At 38.9% G+C, this 25,292-nt stretch overlaps 2 protein-coding genes across 6 annotated transcripts; one reads left to right on the top strand and one right to left on the bottom strand.

Moving 5' to 3' along the window:
* Positions 1 to 1,857: 1,857 nt before the first annotated feature.
* tmem167a (transmembrane protein 167A) lies at positions 1,858 to 4,996 on the bottom strand. Its single transcript, XM_058071173.2, has 4 exons — positions 4,881 to 4,996; positions 3,881 to 3,990; positions 2,327 to 2,361; positions 1,858 to 2,192 (listed from the first exon to the last, which is right to left on the bottom strand). Exons 1-4 carry the CDS (start codon positions 4,881 to 4,883, stop codon positions 2,122 to 2,124), a joined length of 219 nt encoding a protein of 72 aa, XP_057927156.1. The 5' UTR covers positions 4,884 to 4,996; the 3' UTR covers positions 1,858 to 2,121.
* LOC131128383 (DNA repair protein XRCC4-like) lies at positions 4,961 to 25,292 on the top strand. 5 transcript variants are annotated; one of them, XR_013627194.1, is made up of 8 exons: positions 4,961 to 5,097; positions 8,974 to 9,142; positions 10,719 to 10,921; positions 19,110 to 19,276; positions 19,716 to 19,868; positions 20,808 to 20,896; positions 23,112 to 23,198; positions 23,462 to 23,599. XR_013627194.1 is itself a non-coding variant. In XM_078789730.1 (8 exons), the coding sequence occupies exons 2-7, from the start codon at positions 9,004 to 9,006 to the stop codon at positions 23,162 to 23,164; spliced, it is 768 nt and encodes a 255-aa protein (XP_078645856.1). In that variant the 5' UTR covers positions 4,961 to 5,097; positions 8,974 to 9,003; the 3' UTR covers positions 23,165 to 23,198; positions 23,462 to 23,599. The 5 variants fall into 5 exon arrangements, 4 of the variants coding, with proteins under 4 accessions (XP_078645856.1, XP_057927154.2, XP_057927155.2 ...); XM_078789730.1 differs by having other exon boundaries at positions 23,148 to 23,198; XM_058071171.2 differs by lacking the exon at positions 23,112 to 23,198 and having other exon boundaries at positions 23,462 to 25,292.

The raw sequence follows: 25,292 nt of genomic DNA, 5'->3' as shown, positions 1-25,292 counted from the left end.
ATTAGTCTTCACAATGAGGCTCCTTCTTTGGGAAAAAAAAAAAACCATTGATGAACAAATGGCCACTGCAATGTTCCCGCTGCTTTGCCTTGTAATATATTGCACTGCAGTACATTGAAGATAATGCAGTTTAGGATTTTGAAAGAGAATGGTTTTGTACTGGATGTCAATATACTGTAGGTAGTTCAAGTGTGCAGTACAGTGAGTTTGTGATGCACTTTCTGTTGTGTGCTGCAGTCAGCTGACCATCCCCTACATCAGTGATTCCCAATCACGGGTACATGGAAACATTCCATAAATAATTTCCAAGCTAAGTAAATATTCTTAATATTTCATATTAAGCCAGACAATAAAATGGAACGTGTGAGTGACACATTGCTTCCCCAGGGAGAAAATAACCTGTGATCAGTTGGGTTACATTCACTTTTGGAGAATTATCGACACATATGAGTGAGTGGTTACTCTAGGGCAGGGGTGTCAAAGTCAAATGGACGGAGGGCCAAATAAAACATTTGGCCACAAGCCGAGGGCCGGACTGTCCAATCTTAATTAAAACCAAGATTTAACCTACTGAAAACATAACAAATATATTACAATATGATTGGATAAATAAAGCAATATTTTCTTATGACTCTGTCAGTCATTTTTAATTTCAGCAGGCACAAAATACAAATGTCCTTTATATAAAAAACTCATAACATAAAAGTTATGTTGAGTTTTTTTTCGACTGGGCTTTTCTGAACAGACTCTGTCGAGATTTGAGGCCTCGTTTTAATTCCTCGACCTTCTGTAGCCTTTGTTCCATGTCCAGAATCTTGTTTTTGTCTGTGTTTTGTTTCATGATGCCGTCTCATATTATATTCTTTCATCACCGCCACACTTTCTCCACATAGAAGACACACAGGTTTTCCAGCTACCTCCGTGAACATGTACTCCAACTCCCACCTTGTTTGAAAGCCCCTGTTTTCACCGTCCACCTTCCGTTTTGCCATTGTTGATGGGTATCTGTAAATTAACTTTTGCTGTTATGCTAATGACTGATGCTGAATGACTGCTGAATGAATTAAGCCGCCTCCCGCTATGCTCCCGCTCGCGCGTCCCTGTTGCATTGTGGGAAATGTAGTACAGTTTATCTGCGGGCCGAATCTAATAATAGATTAATATCATCACGCGGCCAGGTAAAACCCTCTCGCGGGCCTGATGTGGCCCGCGGGCCTTGACTCTGACATATGTGCTCTAGGGGTAGACGAGACAAAAAAGGTTGGGAAACTCTGTCCTACAAAGATGAGTGTTGACAGTAAGGTTGCACAGGAGGTTATCAGAAAGCCACTCGCTCACTCGAACCAGCGAGCCGGATACACTTTACATTGCTTTCTTGTCAGGTCTAAAGTAATTCAAGAAAGCTTCAGAAGTTTTGCTCTCTGCACTTTATCTTGTATAAACAGTGATGCATTTTCAAAGACACAGAATGCATATAAGTTACCGTGGATGTGTTTTGTTTGCAAGTATTCATTTCATTTTACAATCTAGTATTGGGATTACACAAGCACAAAAATGCAATCAATGTGGCTCACATGTTTACAAAAATGTTTTTCTATAAACAAATATGGCAGACTGGTTCACTTAAAAAGACTTGGGGTGCTCTTTGTGCGGGGCGATTGGATAGCTGGGGATTTTGTGTGATATGACCATTTACCACCATTGAGCAATGGAAGTACACAATTAAGGGTGACAAGATGAAGAAAACCAGCCCAGTCCCATCACATCTAAATACTGTAGGTTGCCAGAAAAATTGAAACTCAAAAGTTAGATGCAAGGATTAAGCTTTTAGAGTCAGCTGTTTGAGATGTTTGGACCTGCATCATTTGATCCAAGATCTTATTTAAGAACCCTCTCCATTGGTGCTCCACCCACATGGATGCACAAGAATGGAAAAACAAGGGCAGGCCTCCATATTCACAGTGGAATGAACATACTCCGGGACTATCTGCTCCATGGCTACAGGGAGTGGCAACAAGTCCCAGTTTTTACACTATCCCACAGCCACAGTTCGTGTTGTGCTTCTACCATAGTATTGTCCATGTTCGTGTTATTGTTTCCATGTGAGTCTTCATTGGAGTGCTACTGTAGGAACAGTATACTGAATGCCATGATGATACAACAGCAGGCCACCCATGGACTCTTGCGCTCCCCTGCAATTTATAAAATAATAATGTCAACCCCTCTGCATAATTTCACAAATTTAAATTTGGTTTCAATTTACAAACATCATGCTTTATATATACACAGTATATTTCAAAATAAGGTATTAATAATTTTATCTTACCTATTCTGGCACATTTCCAGAAAATTCCTAGTAGCCTGAGAGATAAATAACATTTACAATTAAATTCAAAATTTCCTTTTAAAGTAAAAAAAACCCACCACCACTATTTCCCTAAGTGTCATCCCATGTTTAATACTATGTACTAGCGTCACCAAATTATTCGCTTAGTCAACAAATAAAACTATTTTATGACACACTGTGTTCTTCTGTACCGTACTAAATACAAATACAACATAGATATTGGAGAGGTTTTCCCATGAGAAACCACCTTGATATGAAATAACAGACAGATAGACAGAATGCCCGGCACATAATAGTCTCCTCGTGAGAGGCTTTTCCATGTCGTGACCACTATAATGCCACAGAAAAACACTGTAAAGATCATGACTACTACATTAGACTCGGAAATTTTGTAATCGCTAAAGTCGCCTGGCTACGATGTCATAGCAGTTCTGCTAACAGTCTCAAAAATGTTATGTTAAAATGTTAACCCCGTTTTGAAGTTTTATATTTTTATAGGTTTACATACATAAAACAATTATAAATAAATATAAATGAAAGGACTACATTTAAGGTTACTTTTACTTTCACTGAGGACCTGATTGTTGATAATAAGCGATGTGGCAGCAAGATCAACACAGTCACCACCTTGGGTTTTGCTATGAGTTATTTCTTGAATTAAACTCAATTTGTTTATCAAATGTTGGCACTTGCAACATTTGTTGTCTCCATTTTAGGTTATTTTGCAAGTTTAGAGACTTGAGGTGAAAAACACTATTGAATTAAATAATTCATAGCAAAACAAAGTTCTCCTTCGTATTGATCTCACTGTCAGCATTCATATCTTCAATAAAAGGTAAAGGTAAACTTTAGAGATGCTCCGATTGATCATTGGGCCCCATGAAAACAAAATCATGTTGGGAACCCCTTTTAATTTTTTAATAAATTACCAATTTTGGGGGGGCCTACGTCAGTCAGGGCACCAAGGACACCAAGGACCCGTTATATGGCACCCCTGGCCAAGAGCACTCAAATAGAAAAAAGTATAGTTAATCCATGTGATCCATATGAGCAGCATAAAACCCTGATTGGAGCATCCCTGGTAAACATAGATATTAATTTATCCCTTTCATTCATCATCCATATATATTTGTTTTTATGCATGTAACACATTTTTGGTTTTATGGAACTGATTCATTGGATTTACATTATTTCCTATGGGAAAAAAATATGTTTCGGTTAGTCAGACTTTCTGGAACAGTCTAAGAACGCTAACCACTGTTCCACTATACTCACAATATAGCTCAGTATTATACAGTGCAGTTTTAATAAACACCAATAAAAACGGCAAAAAGCATCATAAATATATTGTTAAATTAATACCTCTGGTAGTGTCAAATAAAACAGCATTATTATCATCAGCCAATTTGTGAATGTGCATCTGATTATATACAATTATCCCACATTTCCCATTAGATAAGTCATCGAGGAGTTAACGCATTACAACCGACAATCATTTAAGAGTAAATATAAAAGATCATGCTGGAATCATACCCGGTCTTATTCTTGTCCAGCAGGCTGGGAGCCATCGCTCTGATGTAGGCACAAGTACAGATCAGGAGGAGAATCACTGTTAACAGTGACTGGAAGTTGAAAATGGCTGACTGCAAAATGAGAAGAGATAAATACATTTAAGCATGATTGAGGGTCCACTGCCTGGAGAACATACCGACAGAAAGTGTTTTGGTGTGTTTTTGACTGTGAACTACTGGCAATACAGTTTATGTGTATAGTTTTGGACTCCCCTCTGTTATGCGTTTATTACTAAAACAAACCATTCTCTACTTATGAGAAAAATATGTGGATTGTCTTAAAAAATAAGGGAGAAAAATGATGGAGAATAATACGGACATAGACTAAGACTAAGCCTGCACTATTTAGAATAGCTTTATATTCTAATGGTACAATTCTAACTCTTGTTCAGTGATGTTTGTTTAAGTGCTTTGTTTATATGATTCGAGTTAAATATTAACAAACTTGTTGCGCACTATGAATGCTGCCGTACAGCATCTTCACACTCGTTAACAACTCGTTAACAACTAGTTAACGAGTGTTAACAACAAGGACGTTACACTGGTGCATAACATATTATGGACTCTGTAAGTCATAAGCTTCAACGGGACCCCGTGCAGCTACGTGGCACTGCACAGAACTCATAGCAGAGCTAACATAAGTTGCACTCAGCAGAAAAATAATTGTTCATAATACTCATGTTCGTACAGCATGGTGAACAACATGATGACGTTAACGGTGTTTCAAAATAAACATAACGTGATCATTTAAAATTAACTAGCTAAACATCGACCCTCACATAGCTAGCTAAAGGCAGCTAGCTAGGTAGTGTAGTCACAAATGCGTATACCTATGCGGATATAAATACATGACTCACAAGCGTAGTGGGATTGCAAAACGAGTTAAATTTAGAGCACCGATTTGAATCATAACTAAAAGAAAGAGCGAGAGAAGACATTCAGTTCATAAACAATATGCTTACCATTTTGGTGGGAGTCACTCACACTTCCGCTTCGAGGACCTGACGTACTTGTTACGTAATGACGTAATGCGCACCAATTCCTGCTTGTTGATTGGCTGACGAAACAGAGGTTGAAGGTGACAACTTTTGTCAGCTGTCAACAGGGAAATACCTCTTATTTCAATTTCAGAACGCCCTTCCTTGGTTTGGGATCGCACTAGGGTGTCCTTATAACTCGGTAGGTCTTTTGAGGTTGTGTTTTTAAGCGCGACATAAATCCATTACACGCGTTTATTGTCACCGTTTGACTTCTGTGGTTAAATCACTGTACAGTACAGGCATTTCTTCATTCATTTACACCGATGGTATGACCACACTACTTACTGACACTAATTACTTTCAACCACTTTGTTTGTATGATGTAGAGTATCTGCAGAAAAGGGCAAGAAGTGGTTTCATACATTACTCTTGGGCTAACAGGGTGGAGATTCACATCATTTCCGGGTGTTCTGAAAGTACAAAACTCCCAAATGATTCCTTTATTTATATCGCACAATTAATTTTTGTGCCAGTTTAGGTATTCATATGATATCTTAATCTGCATCAGCAGCCTGTGTTATGGCATTTACCCTTAAATCTAATCAATTCATCAACCACAAAGTAACTTTTGTGATACTTCTGATTTATTTATACAGTTGCAGCTTGTGGCAAAGTATCTCTGTTGTTTACATCACCTATTTGACATACAACATACTGTATCAGACAACATATTGCTCTCATGATTCTAATGCACCAATGATTCCTAACATTCATTATCAGAAACTTTATTGATATCAATGTATACAATAAACATGTATAGTTCATTCATTCTTTTGTTTTTACTACTTACCCTGTTTGGGGTCACAGATGAGCCCCAGGTAGGCAGCGGGGGAAACCCTTGACTGTTCACCTATCAATCAAAGGGCTCATATAGACAAACAACCATTCACAGCTATTGACAGTTTGGAGTTTAATTAATCTAACATACATATTTTTGGACTTTGTAACCTTATGCATTTGCTACCCAAATATGACATAAATATGTAATATTTAATTATATTAAATATATCTATAATATAATCTATTATCTGTAATCTATAATATCTATAATATATCTATAAAGCCAAAATGGACATTTTACAAGTTTAAGGCAAACACACCTTTTCATACTATATCAACAATTCCTTGCAAGCTGCAGGAATATTAGCACAAAACATGTTTGTGGATGAATGATAGTAGGTCTACAAACATGTTTGCTGTTAAAAATCTGGGGACGACTTCTGACAAAGGTGAATACAGCTAAGGTGATTAGGAATGATAATTTGTCTGATTATTAATAGGTTATTTACTATTATTACAATTATGTGCAGTTTTGAATAGGAAAATTGAATGCATTATTGACACAAACATGAATCCGCCTTTCCGTTAAGCAGGCACCCCTAATGCTTTCAAAATACTTGAAAAGTCATCACTCCTCAGCTTGCGTGAGTAAAACTGTGGTTTAGCAGGCCATACGAGTGCGGCTCAGGCTGTATGAGTGTGTTTTCCGCTTGGTAATAAAGTGGTTGGAACTGCATTGTGACCACATCTTCCTTAACCACAAGCTTGTTGACAATTTTGGTAAGATTTGTGTTGACGAGCTAGCCGAGCTACAACTCTTTCTGTTCCTGTCCGTCTCTTTTATTCACTGATACAAAAAACGCACACTCTGTGGTGGTAAAATGCGTGGCTACCCCCCTTCCACATGGCTCAAGGCGTTGCAAGGTGTTTTGAGAAATGCAGGCTGGTACGTAGCACAACATTGTTAGCCTGAACCGAGGGGATTAGCTTGGGTAATTAGCGGTAATTAGCTGAATTTGGTTTTAACCATTGTTGTTGTTGTAGTAGTAGTCGTAGCGTTGACAAGTTGAAGAACAGAAGCAACACACTTTTTTATATACAGCACTGATGTTGAAAAAGGAGTTCAAAACAGTCAGCGCAAGAATCTCCCATCTCTCGATAGGAACCTGATGGAAAGTAAATATAGTCAGCTTACCCAGGCTAGCAACGTTAGCTCGCAGGGTAGCAAAGGTAGAACATCAGTATGTAGCATGCCCTTAAAAACATTTACAGTAATTAAATTAATTGATCAGTAATTTTCCAAGAACATTGTGAGGACAGTAAAATCCTCTGCAAAACTTGTTCTCATGTTCATTTTAACAACACTGAGGGAGATGATTAAAAGAGAAAGTCCAGTGAAAGTCCATCTTAATTGTCACAGTCTCTTGTCTTTACACTTTCTACTCACCATCTAATACAGCAGTATTAGTGACTCTGTAGCTGTTCCCGTCAGATAATCCTGTGTTTTTATTTTTGTATGTTGCTAAGACGAGAAATGACAATGAAGAGGTCAAAAGTTGTGTGTTGAGACTGCAGGGGAGCTATTGTTGGTGATTTCAACATCTCAGTGATTGTGTGCACTGATGAACACGTGAACAGATGCCGAGAGGAAAACTTCAGGATTGACTTTGAAGGTTTTTCTGCAGCTCGCCTGACAGACAACTCTGTTTTTTTGGTTTTTTTTTTTAAATTGGACTGTCCTTCTGTCATTACTGCAGGGTCATCGTCCCTGCACACCAGATGTTACAGTAACTAATTAGTAGCTGGCCTCCCTTTATGAGGTTAAAGTTGAACCCTTCATCTCCGTCATCTCACTTGGTCTCTTCCTCTCTAGATACACCCCTTCTTGAAGCACAAAGGGTCAACTTTAATCTGCTGTGCAAGCTTCTTTATGCACGTGCACACTTGCATGATTTGGTACGGCCATGCTGGAGTGCAGCTTGTCAGCATGTAAAGTGGAAAAAAGTATGCAGGGTTCTGACACATCATAACTTATTGCATGGTGTCCAAAGGGTTTCATTTTCATGTTTCAAACATGTCCAACTAGGCCAACTGATAATTTGTTTTTTCCCCCCTCTGTGTCCACTTTGTTTGCCCTGTATTTAAGCATGGATGATGGCCAACTCACTTCACTTTGCACTAATCACCTTTTCTGGCTCAGACATCCATAATCAAGTAAAAGTCCTCTAGTTTTTTTCTCAGGAAAAAAACAAATACTGTATGGTCAATAATGTAAATGTACAGTTAAGTAATGATTTAATGGATCTTGTTGTAATCCTTGTAATTGGCGATAGGTGGTTTCTGACAGTGGAGTCACTATAACAGCTGATGCTGCTCCGTTCGTTGAAACATTAGCTTGAGGGCACATTGACATTGCTGAAGGAGTGTACATAGCGCTCATGTCAGCCACTTTGACCACAAAATAACGAGTTGGTAATTTGAAGTAATGTTAGCTTTGCATGTTGTGGTCTTGAGCTGTCCCAGGAGGATTTTTGTTTTAATAATAAGCTTCAGCAAATGTTTTTTTTTTGCTTTCAAGGGGACTTATTATGCTTTTTCTACGTTTCTGCCCTATACATTTAGTTAGAATGTGTTAGAACTTGTGTAAAACGATGCCAAAGTTTCAGATAAAGAGGTTTGCACATCTGGAAGTGAGCCCTAAAAGAAAAAGGAAAAGCTGCTACATAGGAGTCCACAACTCAATAGAAAGCAACGAAAAATGAGCATAATAGGTTCCCTTTAATTTCTAGCAATTCAAACACCTGATTAAAATCATCTTTGGCACGGCATTGCTCTTAAATTAGGCAAAAGTTAAGGCAGTTTTGAAAATGTCATTGTGTTCCTAACTCTTCATACAGTCCAGGCGGCTGCAGAATCTTGTTGTAAAGGTTGGGAAGTGAGATCTAATATACCAGAGACTGACTTGAATATTTACGCATATTTTAGGACTATAAACCTCATTTCCACTCAGAGAGGACACACTGCAACACCAAAGCTTGCCAAAACCTGATTATCTCCACGTGTGTCCATGGACTCAGCAATACCCCCATTGAAACACACACAGAGGCTTTTATTTGAGAAGAACAACAATGGCGCATTTTGATGTAATGCTAAAGTAAATGCACACTTTGCAACACTGAACTGGTATAATGGGACTGCACCCATCATATTTATTTGATTTTGTTTGTGTGTTCAGTTTACTGCAGGTGAAAGTGACACATGAGTTATGAGCAGTCCAGTCCAACAGATCACTGTGACCACAGATCCAGGAACCCCTTACTTTCTGTGTGTGGACTTTGCCATGGACCTTGGTGCTGGTTTCACGCTAGTTCTTTCTGATGGCAGCTCTGCCTGGATTGGAGAAGGTAAAATGAGCCATTGAGAACTACAATTTTGAGCTGAAATCTACTAATCTGACACAAAACGATGTCCCAAATAATGGTGACGTTTGCATGTACTCCTTGGTACTGCAGTTTCCTTCTAAATTCCAAAAACAGGGATGTAAATCTGTGTGGTTGATGATTCGATACGGTTAGGATGCAATTAAAAAAACAATATATTTTGAAAACAGAATGATTCAATACAGTGTACACACAATAAAATTCGATTTGATACCATTCAATGGATAGACTACTGAGATTTTCCCTTTTTCATTCACCTTATATTTGGTCCCGAATGCTGATACTATGTGGGAATGCATTAAGGTAAGATTTGATGACCTTAATGACTTAAATAATAATAAAGAACTAATACAATAAGATAAATTGCATTGCTATAATGTTTTGCTGTTGTTTTGAAAGTCTTTCCCATTCTTGTCATGCTACGGAGTAGAGCTGCAATAATTGATTACCCAATCAATCAACAACTATTTTGATAATAGTTCAGGCTCTTGGATTGTTTAAGAGACTGTCAACAGGTTGCTAGTCTTGTTATAGCCAGTGAATTTCTGTATATTCGATTAATCTAATAATTTATGGCTGATTTTTATAGATTCAGGAGGCTGCTATTAGGGATGAACGAGTACATCTGTAATAGATACTCTGTTATAACGTTTTTCATCGTTAATCACATCGGTTTATTGTATACAACCTATTTATTTGTGATGCTAAACCGCGCAGTTGTGAATGACAGTGTGACTGGTAGTTTGTTTATATGTGATTTATTGTCAAGGTTGTAATCCGCCTCACGCCCAAATTCTGCTGGTTTAGACTTCAGCACACCTGTTACCCTTACCAGGATAATTGGTGAGAGAATTGATGAATGAATACAGCCTCTGAAGGATGTAGCCCCTGAATTGAACAGAGCTATAGCTTTAGACACTATCATCTTTAGCGTGCTAGCTCGATTGACTTGTCACCTGCTGTATCAGTCATCAGGATATCGTAACCATTGTCACACCTGGCCCAGCCTCATCTTACAATATTGGTTCTCTTTAACGAGGAGGACAAAAGTAAAGCTCTTTCAATAATCACTTCACTCCTGTGTTGCAGTCTACAGGTGTATAAAGTAGATTAACTAGCATAACGCTTCTCTTTGTATGTGCACGCACAAGTGTGTGTACCCACTTTCTGTGGAAAGACACCTGGAAAATAGGTGCTCGTTAGATTTCTATTGCTGTCCATCTGCAGCGTTGACAGGATGCGATGGGGCAGGGATGGTGCTGTGACAGCAATGTGTGGGTTCCTCACAATCCATGTGTCTGCGTTTGATGTGTTAATTACGACCCTTGGCCCTGGTGTGAACAGCTGTGCAACAGCTGATGACATTCCCGTCAACTTCCCTGCATGCTTCTCTTTGAATCATCTTTCACGTACATTCTACATAATTCATGTTTACAATTTTGGTCTGCAGCCTACTCATAGCCCTTTCCTCACTGTCCAGTTTCTCTCTTGTGTATGACTTAGATAGTCTTGCAAAAATGCAGAAATGTTTTTTTTCCAGTTTCAGAAGACGACGTGACGAGAGAGGCTAATGACATGAAGGTCCAGCGGGAGAGATATGTTGAGGATCTTCTTCAAGCACTGACTGGAAGTCGACAGGGAAGCGGAGTAGGGAGGAGAGCAGATGACGCAGACGTGTGTTTTTTCCAGCTCACTCCGGATCGAAGTCGACTCTCATATCACAAAAGTTGTGATGGTGTTTCGGTAAGCAAACATCTAATGGTAGTGACATCAAAAAAACACAGACTCAACGATCATGTATTAAAATTAGGGCTGTCCAATGATTACATTTCAAAAAATCTGATTAATTGCAGTTTAAAATTAATTAATCAGGATTAATTACCATTAGCAACTACGTCTAAAATGTGCCAAATGTGCTAAAAATGTTCTAAATGCTCCACTCTGCTTCGAAGCACAGTGGAGAATTCCATGTATTCATTAATATTGTATTGCAAGTGGGTCCATGATTGACATTACTAACTTGATACTGCCGAATGCACATGGCACAAATGGGATACAAAACCAACATAAACAAAAACATATTTACAAAAAAACATCGCTGCACCGTTACTTTTCTGTTAAATCCTCAACATCGTTATGCTGCTACCTCAACCAGCATCGTACCTCAGGGAGAAATACATGTGACATACTTCCAAGTAAAAAGGAAGTCATTTTACAGGGGGCTGTTAAGAGGATAAGGTTTATAGTCTCCACATTATTGCTGAAATAGAAAAGCCCACTTGCCTCCAGGTGGTCGTGGACAAAGCCACAAGATCAGAATCTTTCCATTTGTTGCCAGGAGATTGGGCTCTAATGGATGCAGCCTGTAAATGTTTTGGCAAAAAAAGGTTTACTAACTGAATTTTGGTTAAATAGCCAGGCAGAGATTGCTTCCAAAAGGTCCTTTGGTTGAACATAGATTGGCTGTGGTGGTACCACATGAGAGGAGTGAGATTTCACATAGTTCTTCCACAGTTTACGGTGAGTGACTGTTTTGACTGAGTACAGGTCACAGAGCTCTCAGTGGATCTTGTTGTTATTCATTCAACTGTAGGAGGGTGCTGTTGCCTCCAGGGTACAGGGCACGCGGAGTCCTAGTGTGTATGTGTCGACAGAGGAGACAAGAAGGAGAAAGCCAGGGGGTTAGGACCATAAAACCCTGATTTATGGACAGGAGAGTCCTAATCCCCCAATGTCATCCACCAGTTGATTAGAGCCTCCCCCTGGCTTGCTCTGTGGGTGTGTGGGCCATGTATGAAAGTGTGCTTGTACACATTTGCGTCTGTGACAAGACACGTACAGACAAAAGGAATTGCCTTTATTTATGTGGCAAACAATAATTAAGATTTATATTGTGTTTTTTTGTGTTATGAGGCACACCTTCACAAGGCAATAATAAAATCCAATATAATAACTTTACACAGATGCAAAGTGAGATTATTCACATTCAGATGACTTTGCTTTTTAAAATCATGAAAAGTGTGACTTAACTTTGATCATGTTGCATTTTCCACAATTAGCATTTTTGGATCAAGTGCAAACTTCTACTCTTCATGTCATCTCTCTTTCACTACACCCCCACCAACTTGTCAGAAGTTAAAAAGTGGAACATGTTTTTCCAGCCAGATAATTTGAGGGTACAGGAATGGCCAAAACCTAAACACGTTTCCTTTAGGAATAGAAGAAAGGTAGGTTGGGACAAAACAGGTGGTGAACTTGACCTTACATCAATATTTTATGAATATGACCCTAGAAGCTGTAATGATGAATGTAATGTGGGTGTTTGTGGTTAAATTGCCACTAAACAGGTGTTTTACATTGCTGAGTTAGACATTATCTCCTCCTTATTGCCTATTTAAGTAGCGATCTGTCATTGGGAGAAGAATAAATACTTCAACACAGACTTTCACCCATTCAGACTATTTCTAGTAAAAGTGATTTAGCAGATCCTCTTTTGTGTGACTTGACGCTTTGGCTTTGCTGGATGTTAGTGTAGTTTGTGATGTTCCGATGTGCCCCATTAAATTATTTAGATACAAACCTAAATCTAATGCAGCATCAATATTATGTCATTTATATATTTATATATCATATTATACATTTATATATCATTTAGATATTTTGTTAAAGTGTAACAAGTGGTTCATAGAAATCTCTACTAATTTATATTACAAGAAAAATTGTCCCTTGTATTTTCACTTTCATTCATTCATTTTCTACTGCTTATCGCAGCGTGCTGGAGCCTATCCCAGCTGTTTTCGGATGAGAGGCGGGGTACACCCTGGACTGATCGCCAGCCAATCACAGGGCACATATAGACAAAGAACCATTCCTACTCACATTCATACCTATGGACAATTTGGAGTTACCAATTAACCTAGCATGTTTTTGGAATGTGAAACAGGAAACCCGGAGAAAACCAATGCATGGAGAACATGCAAACTCCACACAGAGATGCCTGAGGGGTAATCGAATCCGGGTCTCCACTGTTTCTGCAGTGCAGCCTGTATTTAAACTTAATCATAACAATTTACCATGTTGGTCATCTTTACAAAGATTTTTGGGACCTACATAACATAGTATAACTTTTTAAATTGACTACTTTATTTTATTTAAGTCAGTCTCCTACATTGTTTCCTCTCTGTTTTTAGCCTCCCCTTTGACGGTGGGAACATATGTGTTATCGGGATGGACTGGCGACTTCCTGGTCTTTATCTGGCCTCACGCCTCTGCATGCTGGCTGATGGCTCTCATCTCTGCATAATGCCCGCACTCCCTGTGCTGAGCAAGCTAGCACACTTTCAGTTATTTTTATGCTGTCATTGTGCCACTCGGTGTTCTTCCACTAACTTGCCTACTTCCTTTGAGAAATTAGTTAATGCAAGGACATATCAAGAATAGTCTCTCTGACCAGGATATTAGGTACAACTGCATGCAATCGGTATCAAAAACTTGATTTGTAGCATGATTCGTGGTTGCCGATACGATTCAAGGATGATATTGGTTCATTTAGAATGATACTATCCAAAATAGTTCAGTAACTTTAAGTGGATAACAGTAACTTTTTAGCTAAAAATTTAACTTATGTGATTAGAAAATAAATCCCTGGATCCTGGACAGTATCAGCAAAGGGGATCTGCCTTTTAAAGCAATTATTGGCTGATATCAATACCATGCTTTTTCACTGATATTGGCCGAGCACCCCCGATTGGAGCCGTGGTACTTTACTTGATCTTCACGTAGCAACTTCATTCAAACTTGCCCTCTTTAAAAAAGTCAAAGTATTTCCACACACTGGACTGCAATGGTGGCTTAATTATTTCTCGCTCGCCAGCTTGTCCTCTGCTACATTTATTGTCTGCTGGCGCATGGTGACGATGTCACAGACAGGCAGACTGAATCAAGTCATGTTTAATGTTTTTATCATTAAAAGTACCGAAAAAAACACATCCATATCCTTATGTGCTTAAATGCAACGCTTTATTTCCTAGTATTGATGCAAGCCTTTTAAACAATGTTAGATCTATATATGTCTTCTGGAATGGCAACTTGACGAACACAGATCTATATAATATATGCTGCTAAACAATGTTTACTGGGCGGTGAAAAGGATGTTTATGTACTCTGACCTTTGTGTTGGAGGTGTTCGGTTGCAAGCAGTGTATTTGATGCTGTTATAAGCAAAGCTTTGTGTCTTCTTTGCTCTCAGTGTTGTTATGGTATCACTTTCCCTGGAACTGTGTTCATTAGGGCTCGTCTTTTACACCTACTTCTGCCCTATCTCCATGTGTTTGACCTCATAGTCTGCCTTAGCTGTCTGAAGACACACATACACAAACAAACATTGGACCTCACACATGCACATCAGATCATGTTGTGATGTGATGATTCACTTTTAAGATATGCTGTGAAATTTAAGTTGTATTTAAATGCGACTGACTGTAGTGTAGAACGACACTGCATCACACTGAGATACTAGGTTTCTAATATTGTGCAGCACTGGAAGGTTATATCTCAAGACACCGTTCAGTATGACACAGTGCAGTTTTAAGAAACATAATAATCATAAACATATTGCGCAGGTGTCCAGTGTGTGTGTGAAGGTAAAGTTGATTACAGACATTCATTTTATTTGATGAGTATTAAACACAAAGAAGTGGCAGTGGGTTGTGGAAATTAAACAGCAGCGGGACCTCCCACACCTTGGCAAAGGCAGGCTGACCTTTAACTTTATCTCTGTGTCTCAGGGGAGAAGCAGATGCTGACGAAAATAAATAGAGGATTCAAAACTCCTCTGTTCTCTCCACAAAGAACTAAATAAATACAAAAACCAAATTCCATTTGCCTATTCCATTTGTATTTGTAGTTGTTAACTTGTTGAGTGCATTCTTCCTTTTAGGTAAAATTGGTTGGATAAACTTTTAGTGTGGCATTCACGACACAACACAAAGTATAAACATTTACATTGCAGTCATGGCCAAAAATATTGGCATGTCAAAGTTGAAAATCAGCCTAATTTATAAAGCCAACAACAATCAATCACATACAGACAAAAATGTTGAGTCTGCAAGAGCTATGCTGTTTGACTGTGTGGTGTTTTGGTCATTATTATAACTCGTGTACCGTATGTAGTGGGGACGCATTGTCCATTTCTTGTCACACTGTTTGCACTCAACTTTTCTGTCTGCCAATTCAACAGTTTTAACTGCAGTCATGGCTGTGGGCGGTGGGAAAACATTCCATTCCATAGCACATTTCAACAACAGGGCAAGTCAAACTGCGATACATACACGTATGTCGAGGTCCTGATGAGGCCCGAGTGTCTATCTTTAGAATATTGTTAAAGGGGACCTATTATGCTCATTTTAGACCCTTTGTATTAAGCTGTGGATTCACTATTTAAAACCTAGATATTAAACTTCTCATCTGCCTAATATTTAGGTAACAGAAATAGTGGACTACATCAGGATGGCTTTAATACAGCATTTCAGGTTTGCTGTGTCACACTCCCTTACATTATCTAGTATTAACCTACTGATTTATTACACATATATTATCACTTTACCTTTGTACAGTAAATGACTTGCAGCAGCAGGTTGAGGAATGGATTATGGAACATTAGAGCAAAGAGATGAAAGCATTTGGAAGTAGAACACATAAATTACATATATATATGTAATTATTTTAAATATATAGTTGTCTTACAATAGCATGGTATTTACTGTGCGCCTTTTCGTTCAGTCAAGACAAAGAGTTCATGCACTTCCTGGGCCTACACCAACAAAAGACTTTTTGTTGTATGTCGGGGTTCAATGATCAGGGTTTTATGCTGCTACCGATCATCCAGGATTGAAATAGTGTCACATGGATGAATTATACATTTTCAATGTATTTATGCTTTTGGCCAATGTTGCGGTCAAAAAGGGGAAAAGTCCCTTGACTGCCAGGGGACCCAAAAAATACATAATTATCAATACAATTAGTAATTAATACAATTAGGCTGCGTCCGTGCTACTGGCTATATGATATGGAAAAAGGAACCAACTTAGACAACAACATATTTGCATATTTTTTCAAGAGACCATATATCACTTGTGAAACTGATGAGACACCTTTTTTAAGGAGACATTGGATGTGAGATGGAAGTGAGAGAGTACTCGGCAACCCTGTGTCTTTCATCACAGAAAAAGGCTGGTGAATTAAATTATTTTTCGAGTTATTTGCTTAGCTTTCTGACGGTCATGCACATACGGGCAAGTGTTGTTATCGGCATATGCCAATCACGATTTTCCATGGAGCTCTGTGATCGGTGGCCCATTGATCGGAGCATCGCTAGTTTTATGTTATGAGTGGAACATCTTGCACAGACTCTGAATCACAGCGCAATGTCACATTTCCTCTGTCTCCCTTCACAGAGGCTGCATTGGATCAATTTGACATCCTTAGTTACTCTGACTTTTATGAGTTCTTCAGAGCATCCTTCTTCTTAGATCTTGGGTGGTCTCCTCTTGTGTTATTTCCACGAACTATACTTTTTTTTGTTTTAATCAAATCCCTGGTCCCTTTGTGGTGTTCAGGCTGGCCAGTCACTGCAGTGGAACTCGGAATAGGAACTGTTTGTACAGAATTAAGTAAATTTACTGTAAATTTAGACAGAAGACAAACCTTTTAAACAGCCACTAATGCCACTAATTTAAATGTGAGCACACTTTTGTTTCAAGGCCATCACAATGCTGCACTTGTAATTTCTCCTATTTTTAGCGACATCGATGCTTCAGAAACTTGATGATGACTGAGACAAATGAAGAGGAAGCAGGAGCACCCAAAAGACCCCGTTGGAAAGAGACTATTGAAGGCAAAGAGGACAGATTGGACATATTGAGGCAGACAGTTTTAAATGTGCAGAAGCGATGGAAAGCAAATGCCCACTCATGATAACATGTTCACAGGTGGAAAGGAAAACAGCTGTGTGGCCTGCCAGGGCAACATTGGCCTTGAACAAAAATGACAAGTGTTTTATGTGAGCTTTTGAAGACGGCAGCTTTATTACAGTGAGTTTGAAACCTTGACACAGCGCAGTTAAGATTTAGCACCTCATCACCTTCTGGTTTCCCAGAGCATCTCGATCATTATGGTGGCGTGTGTTTGAATGGGCAAAGAGTGCAGTCGCAGGGGGACAGAAGTCTGCCTCAACATCTCCCAGGCTAAATTATGCAATTAGTTACCTACTTATGGTAGAGCATCAGAAGCAAACAGAGGCTCACTCGGGCTCAAACCCGTGTCAGGACAACCACTCTTGCACTTGAGCTGATCATTCAATGTTTTGAATTGACTGAACTATAAGTCCGGTATTTCTCCTCATGTTTATACATCACATCTTGCATTAGATTGTGATTTAAGTTATGTCAAAATATAACTGATAGTATTTTTCAAAACTACATTTACTCTAAAGGGCTGTCCACACTGAAAAGTTTTCAGGTCAAAACGGCAAAGTATTTTATCTTTTCGGCTAGTGATGCTCTGATCAGGGTTTTATGCTGCCGATTTTGATCCCGATCACCCAGGACTGAAAATGACCAATAACGACCACATGGACTAATTATACGTTTTTCTGTTTATTTATGATGAGTGTTAATGGACAGGAGTGCCATATAAAGGGGAAAAGTCAGCACAATTCCAAGGTCCAGCAAGGTCTCAAAAACTCACCATACTCCATCAAGTGTTTGTTCTTTAAATGCCGTATTAAATTAAAACTTTTTAACGTCCCGCAAGATAGTTTTTGTGGCTTGTGTTGATAGTTAAGTTTCACACAGCAGACATGATTGTTTTTGTTTTGTGTTTAGTTCTGTGAAGGAGAGTGGGCAGAGGGAAAGAGGGTAAGACACTACACTACTCTATGCAGGCTGCAACAGTATTAGCCACTGGTGATCGGCTTTTGTGATCAGTGCTGAAAGGCATTTATTGGCATATTCCGATCGGGTGGTTTTTCACGGAAAGCGTTCTACAGTGTTGTGGGTGCTGTTTCCTTTTGTTTCCTCTTTTCCTCTCTAGCCCATTACGATGTGGTGTTTATAAAGGATTTGTCATCATTTTTGGACAGTTGGAAATCACCCTTTATTATATTGATAGCTTCAAAGCTGAAATGATTCATGATTCAGAGCAACTTTCAACTTAACATTTACAACCAATGTTGTCTGCTTTTTACTGTTTTTGTCATTTGATTTTTAATGCACCTTTGTTAAGAATTACCTTTAGCAAACACAGCAAATACAGTGATGTTGTATAGGCAATAGCATACAAAAAAAGCCAACTTTATATCTACACACAACAAATGGTTTGGAATTTATTTACTATGGAGCTCTATTTTCCGAGCAGATACAGTTTCCACCTGAACAAAATTCCCAAACAGGTTGGAAAATATATGATTTAAAAAATATTTATGTCATGAAAGCTTGGCTTCATAAGAGGCAAATATGCAATTTCTCATAACAACCATCATGAGCTTTTGAATCAAAATGTGCTAAAAGCGAAGAGGAAAACCGTTTGTTGACTCTCCCGGGTTCTGCAGGTGAGCAATGAATCCCTCCTGTATTTCTCCCAGACAGACGAAAACACCTCATCATCACATACAGTCTCACACTTCAGAGAAAATGTGAGGTCATGGTTTGTTGCACCTTCGCCCTGCAGATGATCTTGAGATGGCACACAAGTGCAAATGTTTGCTGAAACTGAAATTTGAAGATTTTGAAAGCTTAGCTATTTTTTTTATGTGACGACAGATGTTTTCTGTTTCCTCTACATTTCTAACGAGGAGAAAATGTAAGCCTCCGAGCTGAAGGCTTGTCTTGTCTACGAGGCTTTGTACCGACCTTTTACCTGTTTCCTTTTTCAGGTGCACTTGGGTTCTTTGAGGCTTAAGCCTACTCCACACCCCTTACAGTTGAATCGAGAGATGATTGGTCAGTCGATCAAATGCAACATCAACCTGAAACAACAAAACTTGCTGTTGCTGGAGGAGAACCGTAAACTGAAAGAGGAGCATGAGCACATACTCCGAGAGTAAGTGTAAGGAGTGACTCTTGTTTTTTTATGTTGTTGTTGCCTTCAAATGTAAAGTAGCCAACACATGACAGAAAATATTAATAATATTCGTTAACAGTTAAAAGTTGTTTGCTGACAAACTCATTGCTTTAGCATTCACTGCCAGCTGTTTTTATGCACAGCAGTCATCCGGTATGACATCATCAACGGTCGCCCCTATGAGGTTACACCCAGTGCTGCAACCTTGACTTGTGATTTCTGGGAACTGGCACATGACTTTCTGTGCACTTGTTTGTCTAGGTAAATTTAGGGAGGATTGCCATGTGAATGCAGTTAGGCCACCATCATGGTCTTCTGAGCAAATGACCCTCGTGGGGGCAGACAAGTATTTTCCAAATATGTAATGCATATAGATGTTTGTGTGGACACTTCTGTTTCTGGGTGTCTTTGTCCCTAGGCTTGAGCAGAAGGTTCAGGATAAGGAGACAATGGAAAATGAGCTTTACTCCCATTTTGTCATGGTGCTAAATGCAAAGAAGGCCAAGATCAAAAGCCTACAGGATTCTCTCCAGCAGCTCCAACCGACCGCCGGCTTTCACAGGAAACAAAGGTCTGCACACTACATAGCGTCCACAGATTTCAGACATATTCTGCATATTTTTTGGCCATAAAACAAGATTCTATGTATATCAGATGGTCTTAGGATCAAAAACGCCACTGATTTACAGTGAGCATTGTTTTTGCAGAAGAGCAAAAATTAGTTATAAAAGTTCACATAAGGAGTATCCAATAAGTTGACATGAGTCTGATACTGTCTATAGTGACTTATTGTGCATGATTGACACAAAAATATATTTCAGGAATATGTTTTCTTTAAAAAAGCAAGCTATATTATACATTGCATTCCTGTACTACTCCTCTACATTGACAGATCTAAATTGGTTAGGTAATATTATGTATCTGATCATATTTTGATGGATCCTTCCATTTAATTGGGTAGCTGCAAAGTCAAAGTAGTCATACATTTAAAAAAAGTGCAGTTATTATTTTTGCCCTATGATTGACTGTGCAAGAGGAATACACCTTGGACTGCTGGCCAAATTCCCAAAGCCATAGGCTGCAGTTCCCTAGAATACGACCCGTGACCCTAGAATGTTGAAAATTGTGAATGAATGGTCTTTATATTAGTTTAAGTAAGAATAATGGGAAATTGTAAATACCGGTGTATGGCGTAATGCATGAAACTTAAGAGGCCTTTTTTCCCAGTGCCACACTGACGTCAGATCAAAGTATGCCCCACCTCAACGGAATGCTATGATTGGTTTATGTAGCTTTTTAAGAGTTTGCTTTATGTCTTCCCGTGTTGCTTTGCCATGCAGAGATGGAAGACTTTACTCATATTCTGTCTTTCCTTATAGTTTGTGATAAAAAATAATGAGATTTCCCTGAGACTTGGCCAACAAAATGTGGTGGGGTCTGTACATTAAAGCTTATTACAGTATAAGTCATACATGATGCAGATGGTTCTTCCTTTGTCACTTTTCTTAAGGAAAAATGAGACAGCTCAAAGTGAGGATGATAGCTGTCACAGAAGAGAGAGAAGCTATCCTTCACTGGAACCAACCATCCTCACCTCAGGTTTGTATTTTGAGTACCGTATGTAAAGTGAAAAATACATGTAGGTTCACTCTGCACAGTATCCGAGTGGTTAGCATGTTGACCACACAAGTCAGGAGATCGGGACGACCTGGGCTTGAATCTCAAATTGCAAGTTTTGCATGTTTAACCCGTGTGTGCGTGGGTTTTCTTCGGGCACTCTGGTTTTCTCCCACATTCCAAAACATGCATGTTAGGTTAATGGACACTAAATTGTCCATAGGGATGAATGTGAGAGCGGATGATTGTTTGTCTATATGTGCTCTGTGATTGGCTGGCAACCAGTCCAGAGTTTACCACGCGTCTCACCCAAAGACAGCTGGCATAGGCTCCAGCATACACATGACCCTAGTGAGGATAAGTTGGATGGATGGATGGATATTGACAGTTGAATGTAACTTATTACATAAACAGGGGTCAAGCAGAGCGATACCCCCAGGTAGATACATTGTGGGAACAACTGTAAGTGAGTCATGCTGTGAAGTTGGCCCGTGATTGCTTCAACGCAGGCAGCTGCTAGGTGGTCTCTGACTTCCTGCGTCACACAGCAGGCGTGATGTCACAGCTGCTGATTCATACATCCCCACACCACACCGATTGATCACCCTCTAATTTCTCTCAAACTACCCCATGCCCCGTGGCCACACACCCTCCCCTTCACTGTCTATAAATTTACTGTTCACTCAAAGCGTGTCACTGAAAATCACTTACTGCTCTTGCATCAATTAATTATTCCTGCTATACTCCACCATTATACATGTGTTTTCAAGATTGTGTGCATGGGTGTGCCTCACGTAGTATACAGCTGTGTGACATTTTCTGGGTGTTTTTCTCTTGGAACAAAGCACTGTGGTAGAAATGAATCATGTATTCATTGCAGCTACATTATGCTTATGACGCTTGTATGCATTGTTCTTCTTGTTTACTATACTCTGGTAACCCTAGAAACTAATTAACTATCTTTGGCAAAGAACAATACAAACATGCTCTGTGTCATTGAAATGTTTGACCAGACATCTTTAACAAATATTAATATTTAAGCATATTAATGTTTTCAAAAGCCCCATGAAGTGATGTACTATGAAGGATTTGTCCTCATTCGTAATGTCTGTTCAGTGTTGAATACTATTGATGCAAGATGGCAGATGGCGCTATTAAATCAGTCACTATATTCAACTACAGACTTATATATATACTACATATACTACTTATATACTACTTATACTATATACTACAACTACAGACTTATATATATATATATATGTATGTGTGTGTATATACGGTATTTACACACACATATATATTAGGGCTGTCAATTAATACAAATATTTGATTGTGATTAATCACATTTTTGGCCATGGTTAACTCAGAATTAATTATATTTAATCGCAGATAGAAATATGTTTTTATCTATAATAAGTTGGGGAAATTGCTTTGTGGTAAACTGTTCGATGTGCAACTGCAATGATAATTACATCTAAAATTTATGTCAAGGGATATCAATTTTGAAACTATGGGCCATTATTTAAAACAATACAGTCAGCAAGCAAATTTTTGTACTACTGTTTTTCTTTATTTTTTATTTTTTCACATTAATCGAGCATCAAAAAATGCCGCCATTAAAGGAAACCTCCGTTAAGGCATCATTAACACGTTTTCAGACTGTGCGCTAGTATGAGTTAACTTGAGGTTATGCACTGCTCAAACTCAACACAGACAGTCAGTGTTTTGATCTGTGAAACTTCAAAAACTCAAAAAACCTACCAAAAACATCACTCTATTTACTAGGTTGTTGTCCTGTAAATGCACCCTGAGTTTGCAATTAAAAATATACCCCTCCTTAACTTGCATAATAGGCAGTACATTTACACCTTTGACATGCCTGGCCCTTGTTTTGCCCATAGGCTGTGCTTTCATATAATAGAGGTCTGATAAAGAAGCGCTAATTAAAGAGCCGAATTGGGAACAAAGGAATAAACACACCCTCCAGGTTTATTGTCTGATAGTGACAACATAGGAAGCAAATCACCAACAGTGATTTGGAAGTCAGTTGCAATGTAATGTCAAGTGGTAAAAAAACACCATGGTAATTTCCATTCATCCATCACAGTGGCTCAATCTGTTCATCTTTGAATTTGAATACGCTAGTAGCAGTGTTAAAAAGCAAACAGGTGTGTTTGTGGCTCTGCCTGTATAGAAATCCTACTTTGACCCAACTTTTGTGGAATGCCAGATCTGTATTTGCGATAAAGGTCATCCCACTTCAGAACTGGAGTCGAACGTGGTGAGTCATTGTCCTCCTCACACACAAATATCCATAACTGCGACAAATGTGCCATTGCTGTTAGAAATTGTTTAAATGATCATTGGGATTTTGCAATGTAGGAGTCAATAATCCCATAATCCCACCAATTTAACGATAGACAAGACATTTGTGACATTTGAGTTTCCACGTCAGCAGTCTAATAGGAATGATAAGAAGTGTCAATTTATACCTACTTGATGTACTGTGTAATATTCTGCGAGTATTGATGTTTTCTCATTCAGGACATAGTGAGGTGAGCCAGGGATTCTCAATGGACCACACCATGACTCTTGATGACAATGCGCAAACAAGAAGGAAACCAATGGAAACACTTGACTGTCAGACTCCAGGAACGTCTGATATAGAATGAAATCACAAGTTTGTCAGATAATCGATGAGAGACAATGATGGATGCCTTGCTTCACTTAAACATTACATTAAAAACAACATAGGTGATATTACAGGTGTTTGCTATTACAGGTGTTTACTATGCTAAGAAATGCTGCAAATTATTACAGTAGTTTAAGCAGTGTATGTAGTATGTTTTAAATGTTATTTGCAAAGAACAAAATCAGCAACAAGAAAAATCAAATGTGAGATCCATGTTCAACATTTTTAATATTCATCCCTGAATTGGTCTTAGGGAGTCATGCTTTTATAGTTTGTACTGTATTACAGTCTATGTTTAATTACACGTCCAAAGAAATATCGAATAAATGTGAAACATATTTCAGTTCTTTGTTTCCTCTTCTTCAGTGAAACGACATCCATGACTCAGCACGAACATAAAACTCTAAATCAAAAGCAGTTGGGATGAACTAGCTGCTTGTGGAGCAATGTCGCAAGGTTCTTTTGGCTGGTCAACCCCGCTCCCCACCACCAGGCCTTGAGGGGGTCCTCACATTTGATCCAAGATTGTTTCTGAGATTCTAAGAAACAATTTCACATCTGGATTGTTTTAATTGTGGCTCAGCCGTCATGGAGACATCAGCGCTGCTGTAAGGCCTGTGCTCGCACTGAGAAAAAGAGGAACTAAAAGCTTCCCCTGAGGTCTCTTGGGACTGGATGGCGTTGCCGCTAATGACTTGGAGAACACAGTCAAGACTCTACAAAAGGAGCATGGAAGTAATTTCTCAACAACTCGACGTTGCACTGAGCTCAGCGGACTTGGCTTTGAGTGAGATCGACAAGACAGTAACATCTTGTACAGGATACACCCAGAATACATGGCGTCATCACTAAGCAACCAGTATTGCTTTGTTGCAGTGTATTCATCATGACGAGCTCATTTTACCCCTTCCCTCCTCACTATTTATGCAAAATATATACCACATCCACCACAAGTGTTCAGAATGTTGTTCCGTTGTTCCTTGACCCAAAGAAGTTAAAGGGTGTTAGGCTGAAATTAATAGGGTTCTTTAGTCTCTCGCTTTCCTCACCTCCTCACCACTCTCCTTATCTCGGCTACCAGCTTCAGGTCCTGAGGTCATCACAGTCAGTCTCCTCGCTGACAGTAATGAACCTAAGGAAACCTGCTGACAATCCTTGCAAGTCAGACCATTCAACCTTTGACTCCTGGACCTCCCAGCTGTCCTTTATGATTCCGACTGAACATACAAGCCTGCTGCGAGGCACCACGTGGCCGCCGTGATAATCCCGCTGGACAATCCCCACAGGAATGTCTTTATAAAGCCAATATCATAATGTATTTTTCATCCACATGTCTAGATCAGTGCCAGAATATAGTTTATGACAGTATAATATTACTAACATTTTACTATGTCGCCGTAAGGGTTTATTTCTATAGAGCACAATTCATACACAATGTAATTCAAAGTGCTTTACAGAAAATAAAGGTATAATCATAAAATCATTCTAAAATCATCACATAAAATTCCATAAATTCTTACATAAAACAAGCAAACAAAATAAAAAAAATGCAGATAATATACATCCAGTTATCAAATGCACAGTTGAATGTGTTCCGTTCTTTGTGGTGGACAATAAGTGACATCGGAGGTTTGCAGTTGAGTTTTAGCTGGATTACGATCACAGTGCGATAATTCAAACCTG

This window comes from Doryrhamphus excisus, linkage group LG3 (assembly GCF_037039965.1).
Source record: "Doryrhamphus excisus strain RoL-2023G ecotype Guam linkage group LG3, RoL_Dexc_Guam_v1.1, whole genome shotgun sequence".
Classification (NCBI taxonomy): Eukaryota; Metazoa; Chordata; class Actinopteri; order Syngnathiformes; family Syngnathidae; genus Doryrhamphus; species Doryrhamphus excisus.
The sequence above is the reverse complement of the archived record's forward strand: the minus strand, read 5'-3'. Positions and strand labels throughout refer to the sequence as shown.

Excerpts from the sequence above, each read along its gene's own strand:
- tmem167a (XM_058071173.2), bottom strand. Across the intron at positions 2,362-3,880 it reads CTGGACAAGAATAAGACCGG|GCTACTAGGAATTTTCTGGA; the intron begins GTATGATTCCAG and ends TTTATCTCTCAG. Across the intron at positions 2,193-2,326 it reads CTGGAAATGTGCCAGAATAG|GGGAGCGCAAGAGTCCATGG; the intron begins GTAAGATAAAAT and ends TATAAATTGCAG.
- LOC131128383 (XM_058071171.2), top strand. The coding sequence starts at position 9,004 with ATGAGCAGTCCAGTCCAACAGATCACTGTGACCACAGATCCAGGAACC. Across the intron at positions 10,922-19,109 it reads AAAGTTGTGATGGTGTTTCG|GTGCACTTGGGTTCTTTGAG; the intron begins GTAAGCAAACAT and ends TTCCTTTTTCAG. Across the intron at positions 19,277-19,715 it reads CATGAGCACATACTCCGAGA|GCTTGAGCAGAAGGTTCAGG; the intron begins GTAAGTGTAAGG and ends CTTTGTCCCTAG.